The sequence below is a fragment of the Telmatherina bonti genome (assembly GCF_933228915.1).
Source record: "Telmatherina bonti genome assembly, chromosome: 1".
NCBI lineage: Eukaryota > Metazoa > Chordata > Actinopteri > Atheriniformes > Telmatherinidae > Telmatherina > Telmatherina bonti.
Window position 1 is genome coordinate 6,880,832 of NC_136619.1, and position 14,052 is coordinate 6,894,883.

At 42.8% G+C, this 14,052-nt stretch overlaps 1 protein-coding gene across 1 annotated transcript in view; it reads right to left on the reverse strand.

The window, feature by feature from the left end:
- LOC306755142 (neural-cadherin) overlaps positions 1–14,052 on the reverse strand; it is a gene marked incomplete at both ends in the record, with an annotated part of 401,965 nt that overhangs the window by 186,858 nt on the left and 201,055 nt on the right. The window contains 5 exons of the mRNA XM_079239421.1: positions 1,092–1,259; positions 6,362–6,534; positions 6,862–7,032; positions 7,457–7,625; positions 13,342–13,514. Of these exons, the coding sequence (XP_079095547.1) occupies positions 1,092–1,259; positions 6,362–6,534; positions 6,862–7,032; positions 7,457–7,625; positions 13,342–13,514 (854 nt within the window). The remainder of the gene's footprint in view (positions 1–1,091; positions 1,260–6,361; positions 6,535–6,861; positions 7,033–7,456; positions 7,626–13,341; positions 13,515–14,052) is intronic.

The following is a 14,052-nucleotide window of genomic DNA, read 5'->3' on the forward strand; positions in this document are numbered from 1 at the left end:
TGTTAAATATGGAAAAAGACCAGCAAAGACCTGGTGCTGCTGCAGCAAAGCTAAAAGTGGTTGGATCATCATTGTGACGGATGTATTAAACCACATACTGGATCATGTTTTTGTAGAAAGAGTGGTATAAAGTTACCCTACAGCAGCCCAACAAAACCCATGAAAAGCAGAATTATAAATCAGAGTTTTTCCACCAAATGCTGCTTTCTGAATGTGAAAACGTTCAGTTTACAAGTGAGCTGGGTTTGTTTCTGCATTGTTCTCTTATTTAGATATCTCTTATTAAAGTCATCTCCTTTAAAGTTATGGTTGAAAGGACTAGAGTTTGATTAGGATTTTAGCAGCGGTTCAGAAAAGATGAATAAATTTAGTTGTAGAGAGCAGTTTTACACAAGTTCTCAACAACCATACATTCATTCGTACTTCAGCTTTTAGCTCAGAGTATTTTGACTTCAATAGTTTAAGAAAAAAATGCAAACACAGCTGTTTTCTGTGTTTCTCACAGGATTTACCTTCCAAACACACATTGTTGTCTAATAATTATCTCTAATTCTAACCTCTGCCATGGACGTTACGTTTTTGCAAACGTTGTTCTGTCTGTTTGCAACTTTACACAAAACTACAGGCAGATTTTTGTGATTTTTTCTGAGAATGGTCCAATTGATATTCCAATAACCTTTGGGAGAGAACATGAACATGGGAACCTATGGGAAGTTTTAAAAAGATTGTCACACTGTGAGTGGAAATTAGCATTTTGGCAGAGGACTGCAGTCTCTGAGTGCTTTTCTAGCAACAGTTGTTAACCCTGTAACTGCCAAAGTCACAGAAACACAACAAACACCAAGGTATTTCTCCAGAAAGAGAGCTTAACCCCCTGGCATTCCTGGAGTCCTGCAGGAACACTGATCCACTGGAGACATGTCCACTTCCCATCAGCCATATGAAATTAGAAGAGTCATTTCACAGCAATCCTGTTCTGGTTCAGATTCTTTTACCATTTACAAACTCTGGTGCTTAAAGAGTTAATCTCAAATGAAATGATGGGTTTGTGGCTTACATCTGCATACTAACATGATGGTGGACCAACGTACCACAATGGGCGTGTCTCGGACGGTGTTTTCTGGTATGACCACACTGTAAGTGTCTTTTTCCCACTGTGGAGGCTGGTTTTTTACGTTGGTGATGGTGACAGCCAGCTCCACCGAGCTACTCCTGTTTCCTCCATCTGTAGCCACAATCTCCCTGGTGATGTAGGTCCTCTGTGACAACAAGACAACACAGAAGAAGAGACTGTGGGAAGGGCAGCAACTATTCATGGTTTGCTTTCATCTCGATGGTTTAAAAATTGAAGAATAACAAATAAAACGGATTGTGTTGAGTTTAAAAAGTCGTCCACAGACATATTCAAAGAGAAGGGAATTAATTCAAGGCCACAGGTCCGAGAGAAGATGCAGCGTTGTGCAAAGCGCACATGAGCAATTAGCTTTTTTCCATTGCAACAGGAAGGAGTGATCAGTCTGTGTACAATAGAGAAATATGTTTCTGCTTTACACAAAGGACTATAATTACGTACACACACACAGAACCTCCATAGCCTTAAGATTCATAAGTAAAGAGCAGGTTTTCACTGAGTCAGAGATCCATTTTTTCAAGGTTTCTTCCAAAGTTCGATCTGTTCTGTTAGAAATTTCGACGCTGGCAGAGGTTGAAGTAAATGAGGAGGCAGTGCCTGCTGGTGCATTAAACTTCATGCAGCTGTACTCATTAGTGGAAAAACTTTGTATCTTTAAATATGGATATGATCTTGAAAACATTCTCTCAAGCAGAAATGGAAAACGATGAGCCTTATTGTGGGACTCAAGGTGCTGAGGAGAAAAATATGCAATTTCCCTGGCACTGGAGGGTAGTGAGTCGTAGAGTCACCGAGCAGTTTGTAGTTATTACACGGCAATTTCCTCTACTTCTCATCCATATTCCCATCTAAACAGTTAGTTATTCAGTCATTTAATCATGTGTGTGTGTCAGGCAACATTTAAGAAACAAAGTGGACCGACAGCGATATGAGGCATCCTTCTTTAGGCAAAGAAAAAGCTCCAGTAGGGACATAAGCATTTGCTGCCTGTCTGTAATTGGACATTGCACTTGTGCCCCCTCACTGGAGCTGCAACACAAACATAGCTGCTTTACTCTGATGAAGCATTTTGGTCAAAATTTATCGCTGGTCTTTCACAAGTTCTTGGATGAGTTGTGTAATTTTCAGTCATATTTCCCTGATCATCATTCATCTATTTTTACCATCAGGTCCTTATTGATATTCTGTTTACAGAATGTAATCACAGATAAGACTAACATAAGCACTTTACTGGAAAGTGAGTTTATAGTCCTCACTTCACACTGCACCATGAAGCTTTTCAACTGAGCTGCTAAATATAAACTCTACATTGCTCTGACAGAAGTCTGAAGCAGCTTCTGAATGAAGGGAAAGAGGAATTCAGTCTTACAGTCAAAGAAACGGTTTGACAAAATGTAATCAACACTTAATCACGGCAAAACAACATAATCAGACAGAAAAAAAAAAAAAAAAAAAAAGAGGTCAGAATTATAATGAATGAAGTTGAAAATGATGTTTCATGATGTTTCAGATTCTTGGGTGATTCAGACTATAAATTGGGTTTAAGATTCATATAAACAATGTTAAAAATGCCCAAAACTGCATGTAGCGGTGACGGTAATAACAGAAAATTGGGACCTTATCACAATAAAATGTGAAACGTATTGTTATAATGTGGAAAATAACCCGTATCCATCTTTAGGTGAGGAAACTGCAAGCAGTAGATCAGATGTCTAATTTACCAAATGGGTTTGTTGTATTTTATAGCAGATATTGTGAAGGTGATGCTGGAGGACACTGATAAACTAGACGGGGGTACAACTAAATCCTCCCAGTTCCTGCGGCGCATAAAGCCTTAATCAGTTTTATTTTAGTTTTTACAGCAAGGCCATAGGCGGAACCATCCGTACCAAAACACACACACACACACACACACACACACACACACACACAGACACACACATGCACATATCACTTCACATTTCAGGCAGGTGACGTGTTGCTGCTGGAGAAAAATCTTCCAGTGAACGACAGACACTTAGATCAGGTAAAAGGTGCAAAAGTTTTACTTGCTGCAAGGAGTCACACAAGCCAGCAGACCACGTGACAAACAAATATCAAAGTGAGGTATGAATACTGTTGCTTATAAACTACAAGTTATTGTGTCTTTTAAGAGTTTATTATTGGATTTATTCTGTTTAATGTTTGTTTTTATGTAAATCTTAGCAGAGAAGTGCCATTTGGGATAGTTTGTATGAAAAGGAGTGGAGGTGGAAAAGTTTTGCCTAAACTTATATAACAGTGATGCCTTTTCTTCAAATTAATTTCAATTCTTGATGGAAATGTGGGCCTGTGGAGGACTGATGACCTGTCCAAGTGTACCTCGCTCTCGCCCAATGATTGCCAGGAAAGACTCCAGCTTCTCAGTGGCCCTGAAATGGGCTGACTGGATTAGAAAATAGATCTATGGCTGGATAGATGGCTGGATGGATGGATGGATGGATGTATGGATGGATGGATAGATGTGTGGATGATTGCTTGATGAGTGGATGGATTGATGATGGATGAATGGACGGGTGGATTGATGATGGATGGATGGAAGGATTGTTGGATGATGGATGGGTGGATGATGATGGATGGGTGGATGGATGGATGGGTGGATTGATGATGGATGCATGGATGGATGGATGGATAGATGGGTGGATTGGTGGATGGATGGATGGATAGATTGGTGGATGATGGATGGGTGGTTGATGATGGATGGGTGGATGGATTGATAATGGATGGATGGGTGGATGGATGGATGGATGGGTGGTTGATGATGGATGGGTGGATGGATTGATAATGGATGGATGGGTGGATTGATGATGGATGGATGGGTGGATTGATGATGGATGCATGGATGGATGGATGGATAGATGGGTGGATTGGTGGATGGATGGATGGATAGATTGGTGGATGATGGATGGGTGGTTGATGATGGATGGGTGGATGGATTGATAATGGATGGATGGGTGGATGGATGGATGGATGGGTGGTTGATGATGGATGGGTGGATGGATTGATAATGGATGGATGGGTGGATTGATGATGGATGGATGGGTGGATTGATGATGGATACATGGATGAAAAGATAGATGGATGGATAGATGGATGAATGGATGGATGGATGGGTGGATGGATAGATGGGTGGATGATTGATGGATGGATGGATGGATGGATGGATAGATGGGTGGATGGATTGATGATGGATGGATAGATGGATGGATTGGTGGATGGATGGGTGGATGGATAGATTGGTGGATGATGGATGGGTGGATGGATTGATAATGGATGGATGGGTGGATGGATGGATGGATGGGTGGTTGATGATGGATGGGTGGATGGATTGATAATGGATGGATGGGTGGATTGATGATGGATGGATGGGTGGATTGATGATGGATACATGGATGAATGGATAGATGGATGGATAGATGGATGAATGGATGGATGGATGGGTGGATGGATAGATGGGTGGATGATTGATGGATGGATGGATGGATGGATAGATGGGTGGATGGATTGATGATGGATGGATAGATGGATGGATTGGTGGATGGATGGATGGATAGATTGGTGGATGATGGATGGGTGGTTGATGATGGATGGGTGGATGGATTGATAATGGATGGATGGGTGGATGGATGGATGGATGGGTGGTTGATGATGGATGGGTGGATGGATTGATGATGGATGGATGGGTGGATTGATGATGGATACATGGATGAATGGATAGATGGATGGATAGATGGATGAATGGATGGATGGATGGGTGGATGGATAGATGGGTGGATGATTGATGGATGGATGGATGGATGGATAGATGGGTGGATGGATTGATGATGGATGGATAGATGGATGGATGGATGATGAATGTATGATGAATGGATGGGTGGATGGATAGATGGGTGGATGATTGATGGATGGATGGATGGATAGATAGGTGGATGGATTGATGATGGATGGATAGATGGATGGATGGATGATGAATGTATGATGAATGGATGGGTGGATGGATAGATGGGTGGATGGATTGATGATGGATGGATAGATGGATGGATTGGTGGATGGATGGATGGATAGATTGGTGGATGATGGATGGGTGGTTGATGATGGATGGGTGGATGGATTGATAATGGATGGATGGGTGGATGGATGGATGGATGGGTGGTTGATGATGGATGGGTGGATGGATTGATGATGGATGGATGGGTGGATTGATGATGGATACATGGATGAATGGATAGATGGATGGATAGATGGATGAATGGATGGATGGATGGGTGGATGGATAGATGGGTGGATGATTGATGGATGGATGGATGGATAGATGGGTGGATGGATTGATGATGGATGGATAGATGGATGGATGGATGATGAATGTATGATGAATGGATGGGTGGATGGATAGATGGGTGGATGATTGATGGATGGATGGATGGATAGATAGGTGGATGGATTGATGATGGATGGATAGATGGATGGATGGATGGATGATGAATGTATGATGAATGGATGGGTGGATGGATAGATGGGTGGATGATTGATGGATGGATGGATGGATAGATAGGTGGATGGATTGATGATGGATGGATAGATGGATGGATGGATGATGAATGTATGATGAATGGATGGGTGGATGGATAGATGGGTGGATGATTGATGGATGGATGGATGGATAGATAGGTGGATGGATTGATGATGGATGGATAGATGGATGGATAGATGGATGGATGGATGATGAATGGATGATGAATGGATGGGTGGATGGATAGATGGGTGGATGATTGATGGATGGATAGATGGTGGATGGATTGATGATGGATGGATAGATGGATGGATGGATGATGAATGGATGGGGGATGGATAGATGGGTGGATGGATGGATGGATAGATGGATGGATGGATGATGAATGGATGATGAATGGATGGGTGGATGGATAGATGGGTGGATGATTGATGGATGGATAGATGGTGGATGGATTGATGATGGATGGATAGACGGATGGATGGGTGATGAATGGATGGGGGGATGGATAGATGGGTGGATGGATGGATGATGGATGGATAGATGGATGGATGGATGATGAATGGATGGGGGGATGGATAGATGGGTGGATGGATGGATGATGGATGGATAGATGGATGGATAGTATGTTTTTGAATACTTGGCTTTTTTAAAAATGACTGAAATCCAGCATTTCATACCTGTGAGATGGGCTGGTTGACAAACACCCAACCTGTCAGAGGGTTGACCCTCAGATACTCCGGCAGTTCACCAGACATGGCGTATGTGATGGCTGCGTTGGTACCAAAGTCGTCATCATGAGCTGCCACCCGCAAGAAGCTGGTTCCAATCATGGTGTCCTCGCGAAGGAAGTCTGCGGGAGAATGACTTGTTAAAGCTTTGACGGTTCTGAGAGCTTTATTTTCATTTGCTTTGTGATTTCAGTACAATCAGCAGTCTGAAGGCATCATAACCTCCTTCAGGAAAAAACAAAACAAACTGAGTTATAATAAGAAAAACATTTTCAAGCTCAGATGACAAAACACCAGATTTATCTGGTGTGAAATGTGGTCTCTTCAACATGCCGTTTCTGTTGCCAGTATGATTAGATGAATTTCCTGGTGTTCGCTCTGTGACAAAGGAGTCAAGCTCATTCAGTCTCGGGGAACTACAGTATATTTCACTTGTCACGTGCACTTACACTCATATCGGATGTTCTCAAACTTGGGACTGTTGTCATTCTGGTCCAAGATGAGAATGTTGAGCTGACAAATGCCGATGAGGGGGTCGGCGGCCTGGTCGGTGGCAGTTACCGTCACCGCGTACTCACGTTGCCGTTCACGGTCAAATTTCCTGGCTGTCACAATTATTCCTGCAGATACCAAGATAACATGTTTTCAACAGTTAGACTTTGGTTTTTATTTCACTTTTTATTTCCCTCAAAAGCTGAAAGTTTGGAAAGGGAGGCTGAAATTTGTCTAAAATATGTCAAATAAAGCAAATTTAGAAAGTTTCAAGTGATTGAAGGCCAATGAGATGAAATCCAGTTTATCTGAGGATGCCCCTACGGCACATCCAAGCCCCAGGCCTCACACTGGAATCAGTTATCAAAGCTGCATTGACTCCTCCTTCCGTTCTTAAAAATAATATCATCTAAACATGAAATAAACTGGTTGACTTGCAGGCTCCTTGTTTTTCTGTAAAACATGGCAGATGTGCAGAGAAACTAAGCCTTCACAGAAACGTCTACTGGGTTTAAAGTATGTGTTGTCCTCTACGTGTATGAGTGTCAGTACCCGTATCCGGCTGAATACTGAATGCAGGCACAGTGGAGTCTTTGTGCATGAAGCCATATGTGACCCTGCCGTTGGAGCCCTCGTCTGCATCCACAGCATGAACTTGCAGAACGAATGTCCCCGCGGGCTGGTTCTCCAGAACTGACGTGCTCTCCCGGTACTGCTGACACTGAGGAAGATGGGAGCGGCAGAGACGACAAATGGGAGGAAGAGTAGATCGTGGCAGTGTGAGTCCGGGGAATCTCAGATCAATACTCCATTTTATCAACAGAGAGCAGAAGTGAGTGGGAGGTTGAGCGTTATTCAGGTTGAAAGGACAGATTCAGGATTACTAAAGACATTCATTCTGCAGGTAGAACAAAAATGCACAACAGAGAATATAAAGAGAAAATGCACAAAGAAGAAAATTTTTTCAGCATTTCATGTGTGATCGTACCTTTGTAAGCTTCGGAAGTTTTTTTTTTTTAGCTTCTTTTGAATGGTGGTTCTGGTTTACAGCCGTCACAGGAACGGCTGATGGGTATCTCCTGCGCTTTGCTTTGCATGAAATCCTGATTTTTAAGCACTGAGTGTGTGTGTGATTAGCTGTGGGCAGATGTTATTCTCAACTCCTTCAAGATATATTGTTCCAGAATCAACACGACAATGTGGGCATGTCCACTTGTCATCGACAGGATGTGCGTTATCCGGTGAAGCAAATCAACTCAAACATGCTCCACATTTTTCCAGCAAGATGCAAAAGGACAAAAGAACAAACCTTCTCAAACAACACAATCTTGAGTTCATCTAAGTTTATCTGCATGAAGATTGTAAAAGAAGAGGAGGAACGATGTAAAAGTAAAAGTTGTTGAGAACTTGTGGTGTCAGCTCAGGCACACATCCTGGTGGACGGCAGCCATTTGCTCCAGCTGAGTGAGCAGGAACTAGCTTGAAGTTAGCCCCTGGTTAACTTGAAGCCAGACTAACTTCTACCCCCTGGCTAACTTCAGTTTGCCCCTGGATAATTTGTCCTCGTAGCGCGCACTTCTTCATTCTGTCAGGAACTCAAACACACAAAGAACCTGCACGGACTCACATTGTCTGAACGATCTTCCCTTTCTGAGGATCCACACTTGTTTTGCAGATTTAAAGCAAAAATGTAACAGCACTGCTTATGGACTTTGCTAATATCTGATGTAATTCAGCATCTTTTTGGGCGTAATAAAAGCAGAGACTGAAAGACAAAAGGATAATTTTTCATATTTCTTTAATATGTTTCACTAATGTCCAACAAATCCAAAAACATTGTGAGTTGCATATAAAATGCAATGATTTTTTTAATCTCATCAATCTATATTTTATTGCCAATAGAACACATCAGATGCTGAAAGTGAAACATTTTTTTTTATTTTATGGAAAATATTAGCTCATCGTAAATCTGACGGCAGAAACACGTCTGTAAAAAGTTTGAACTGAAGCAACAAAAGGAATTTGATAAGAGAAAGTTACTTGAGAACAGATCAGTAACATGCATGTCAGGAGCATTTCAGAGAGGCAGAGCCTCTTGTAGGGAAAGATGGACAGAAGTTCATCAGGTTTGAGACAATCAGGGTTTGAAAATTTAGAACCAATTTCAGAAAAACCCTTCCACATGAAATGGTGAAGACTTTGAAGACCCCACCATCTACTGTGGAAATGAAAAGCTGCATGGCTGGATGATGCCATAGTGGGTAGCACTGTGTCCTCACAGCAAGAAGGTCACTAGTTCAAGCTTCGGCTGGGGGAGGTTCAAACAGCGGCCTTTCTGTGTGGAATTTGCATGTTCTCCCCGTGTGTGTGGGGGTTCTCTCCAGGTATGCTAGGTTAATTGGCTAAATAGTCTGTGGGAGGATTGTGGGCGTGAATGTTTGTTTCTCTGCGTTGGCCCTGTGATGGACTGGCGGCCTGTGCAGGTTAGGCAGTCTCGTCCAATGATTGCTATGACCCCGAATTGGACTAAGCGGTGATGGATGGATGATGGAAGCGGTGATGGAAGTCTTGGATTTCCAATCCAAGACTTCCAGACTTACTGTCTGTGAACCCATTTCACCCTGAAATCTGCACATGTTGGTGAAAGCGCCGTCATGCAAAGAAGAGGCCGTGTGTGAAGGGGATCCAGAAACACGCCGTCTTCTCTGGACCAAAGCTTGTTTAAATGGTCTAAAGGCAAAGTGGAAACATGGATGAAGATGTGGAATAGTTTGTGGACAGCATGGACGGCGTGTCCTGCAGACTAAAGAGGAGAGGGAGCATCCAGCTTGTTATCAGCCTGCATCTCTGATGGGATGGGGTTGCATTAGTGCCGATGGCGTGGGCAGCTTCCACATCTGGGAAGCTCCATCAATGCTGAAACATCTGCTCCCATCCAGACAACGTCTCTTTCAGGGAAGACCTTGCAGGTTTCACCATGCTGGACCACATCCTGATGGTGGAACAGGAGAACTGGTCTGCTTCAGTCCACACCTTTCACCAGTACAAACATCTGGAACATCATGGAAGCAGCTGGAATCCTGCGTCAGACCAGAACGGGACGACATTCCTCTCCTGAAACTCCAGCAGCTGCTCTCCTCACTTCCCAGATGTTTTTACAGCAAGATGTTAAAAGAAGAGAAGATGCTTCGCGGTGCTAGACATCATCCTGTTTAAGTTCTATGGATTCTAAATAAACTCATATTTTCCACAAAATGTTAAAAAGTCTCAGTTTCAACCTTTGATTTGTTGTTTAAACTGAACTGTGAATAAAATACGTGTTGCTGGGATTTGTGAAGTTACATTTTAAACACCTTTGGAACTGGAGTTGTGCAAGTCTGGGTCTGTTGATAGCATTTACTTTACATTTAGCATTCATGTTTTGCCCCTCCGACACGTTAATCATGGTAAAAATGATGTAATGACCTGTGGACCAACAGAGATGTGCCAAAGCTGCGGCTGGAAAGGTTTTGTCTAGTGTTAGCGTCCAACCTTCTCTCCTTCTTCTTCCAGGCCATATCATTCCCAGCTAGATTTAATGGTGCATTTAAAACCACATCAGAGCAGCTAAACTTTAGTTTTACAGATATTTCTTCTTTTTATCAAAGAAAAGCATCTTTGACACATCGTGTACTGGTTTAGGTACATCTTTAATGCTTTTATTTTATCAGATTCCAGTTCCCAACAGTTCCTCCTTACAGCTCAATGCAACGAGATTGATTCACTTTCCTTTGTTCTTGGGGTAAAACAAGGTTTCTGTGTTTTATGTCTCAGATTATATCAATATGTGAAACTTTCAGGCTGGCATAGAAGAGCCTTATTATCCTCATTTCAACAATGCTTTTAGTTCCGTCGCTCATCTTTCTCTCCGAATCAACTCTTCTTCCATATTCATCTGTCACTGCAGTATTGATGTGCTCCACGCCTGGAGAAATGGAGGCAGCGCCTCCATAATGCTGATCGCTTCTTTTGAAAGAGATTTTTCTAAATCTCACCATGGGTAAGATTTCTTTCAGGGTAAGAAGGAGGTCAGCTGACATTGTCCAGGCTTTGATTCAGGCGTGTAATTAACTTTAAGGGTCAAAGTGTGTGTGTGTGTGTTTGTGTGTGTGTGTGTGTGTGTGTGTGTGTGTGTGTGTGTGTGTGTGTGTGTGTGTGGTGGGGAGGGAGTTATTATGTGATACAAACGGATGGTTCAGATGCTTCAAATTAAAACCAACATAAGTTTCTGAACCAAATGACGCCGTGAGCAGTCCTGCTATCCGTTTGCTTCACATTAATGAAAAGAGGATGTGAGAAGCAGAACATCTGTGCTGAGTGACGTGATGAGCATCACATACGTGTTCAGCGTGAACTGAAAGCAGAGTTCATTCCTCTGACCTGGCTTACTGAGTGTTTATATTTGTTTATGCTGTGTCTATGTACTGTGTTGCTTTACTATCGACAGATCTTGTATTTTAAAGCAAAAAAAAAAAACACTGATCCAGTGCAGGGAGACCTTAGTTTGGTCCTCGACATCCCCCATCCTGCAGCTTTTAGGTGCAACCTTGTCGAACACACCTGAATAAAATATCTGAGTTGTCTCTTCTGCATGTCATTAAAGCCCTGCAGAAGCCTGGAAATGAGACATTCGTTTGATTCAGGTGTGTTACATCTAAATGTTGCAGGATGTTGGATCTCAACGACTGACCTGATCCAGTGGGCTCTTTACAACTACAGACATAAAGTGACTGAAGAAAGCCTACGGATGCATATTACATGACAACTGGAGAGTTAATTGTCATCCGTGGACACGTTTGGATGCATCATCAGTGATTCAGGTTTTAGCCTGTCGTCATCAGACCTCCCTCAGCCACGTGACTCAGTGGAGATTCATCGCTTCCTCACTTGAATGGCAGCAGAAAGCTACAGTCTCGTCCTTTTTATTCAAAACCATCTGCTGACTTTCTGTGTGGTTGCAGAGAGCAGGGATACGGGTACATCGAGATAAAACGCAGCTTTGCAGCCCTCTTCAAGCTCTTCACAGCCTCGACTCCTGCAACGCTCCACCAGTTCCTGGTGTTCAGGAAGCTCCTCTCAAGAGCTTCGTTGACTTGAGACTTAAGGTTAAAAACAAATATGATCAGTGTATATGTTTCTGTAGTCTGCTTGCTTCTGGGAAGTGCAGGAGTCTGCTTTATCTCTGCATCCCCACCTCTCTGTGGGTGTCTGCTCTCTGACTTGGTCGACTGATCTTGCCCTGAGTTCCTGAGAGGATGCAGTCTGATATAAGATGTGGCATCAAAACAAGATAAAGGTGCCTTTCTGCTTGAGTGTTCGGCTTCCGGCAACAAAGACAGATCAACTAACCTGGGATGTCTTTACTAAGTAATTATCTCAAGTCTCAGAATCCTTTTACTCTTTTTGTTGAATGATGAAAATCCTTTTACCGTCTCCATTCAGACATGATGGATTTAAACTTTTCTGTATCTGTACTCTGTTTGTCAACTTTATTTTCTCACTTTCTCTTTATATAACCATCCATCCATCTTCTGCTACTTATCCGGGGTCGGGGGCAGCAGCCTAAGCAGGGAGGCCCAGACTTCCCTCTCCCCAGCCACATTTACCAACTCTGCAGGGGGGATCCCGAGGCATTCTCCCAGGCGAGAGATATAATCCCTCCAGCGTGTCCTATTAATATATATATATATATATATATATATATATATATATATATATATATATATATATATATATATATATATATATATATATATATTTTTATATATATATATATATATATATATATATATATATATATACATATATTTATATATATATATATCATCTATTCTCCATCTTTGTCTCTACTATGATGCTCAGCTGAAAAGGAAACACTTGTTTCCTTTTTTCTATCCCCCCAAGACAAAGTGAGCAGGCTTCGCTAATCAACACGCCCTCCTTAGCTTGGCTATTCATATCTCGAGGCCCTGAAAAGTCACCTCATTTAAAACTGAAACACTGTGAGAAAAAAAAAAAAGCAGGTGGAGATGCAGCTCGTCTGGAGTAGGTTGGTCGGGATTTCTTCCACATCCCTTAAAGCCTTAATTAAAAGAGCACGATGATATAGGAGGGAGATGCGAAAGAGAGATGAGGGTCAAGCTCACTAATCGCTCCCCCAGAGAGGAGAGATAGAAGCTAATGAATAGAGGAGATAGACAGACAAAGACTCTGATACAGAGGGATGATGGAGGAGAGCTATGTGGGACAGATGAGCAGGAAAGAAAACTCAGAGAGTGAGGTTGTGATGTAAAAGAAGGGGAAATAACTGCATGGCGTCTAGGAAAGCAGCTGTTAAACACCTTGTCAGGCTGTTTATTAGCATGTATATGTAAAATACGTGTTCCTGCACAACTCACCTTCTCAAAAACAGGCTTGTTGTTGTTCACATCGTCCACGCCAACGATGACCTGGGCCGTGGACGACAGCGCCTGAGGGCCGCCGGAGGCGTTGTCATCAGTGGCGGTTACATTAAGGACATATTCGACGCCCTGGAGGCGGGGTGGCGGGCTGGAGCGCAGCCGGATCAAACCTGCAGCCAAAACAAAACCATGGCACACCCTGTCAGCAGCTGCTGATGCTACATCTGCAAGATGTACTCTTAGTACGATTTACTCCAGACACCCTGAACAGAAAAACCCAACCATGCGTAGACTAAACAACAGAAATCTGCTACAGTACAGCAGAATATAACTTCTACTGAGCTGCAGTTCTGTTGCTGTCAGGGAATCCAGAGTTCGCTGTGTGAGTCCATGCAACCTGGATAAACTGCTCAGCTCACTGTCTCTCCATTTAGAAGATAAAGTTTCACTAGAAGGACTGAGATGCTCCAGCTTTTATGAGAACAGCTGCTGTCTTCCCAAACACGAGCTGACACGAGCGACTTTGACAAAAGCCGAATCGATGCGGCCGTGTCGGCCGGGTTAGAGCATCACGCCCTGTGGCGTGCTACCAGTCAGCAGGGATGAGAATGTGTGGTCTGAGGAGGGTTAATGGTGCACGTGCAGACGAATTTTCAGCAGCCATATTATCCGCAGTGATAGCTGTGAAGATGCTGGAAATAACATTTC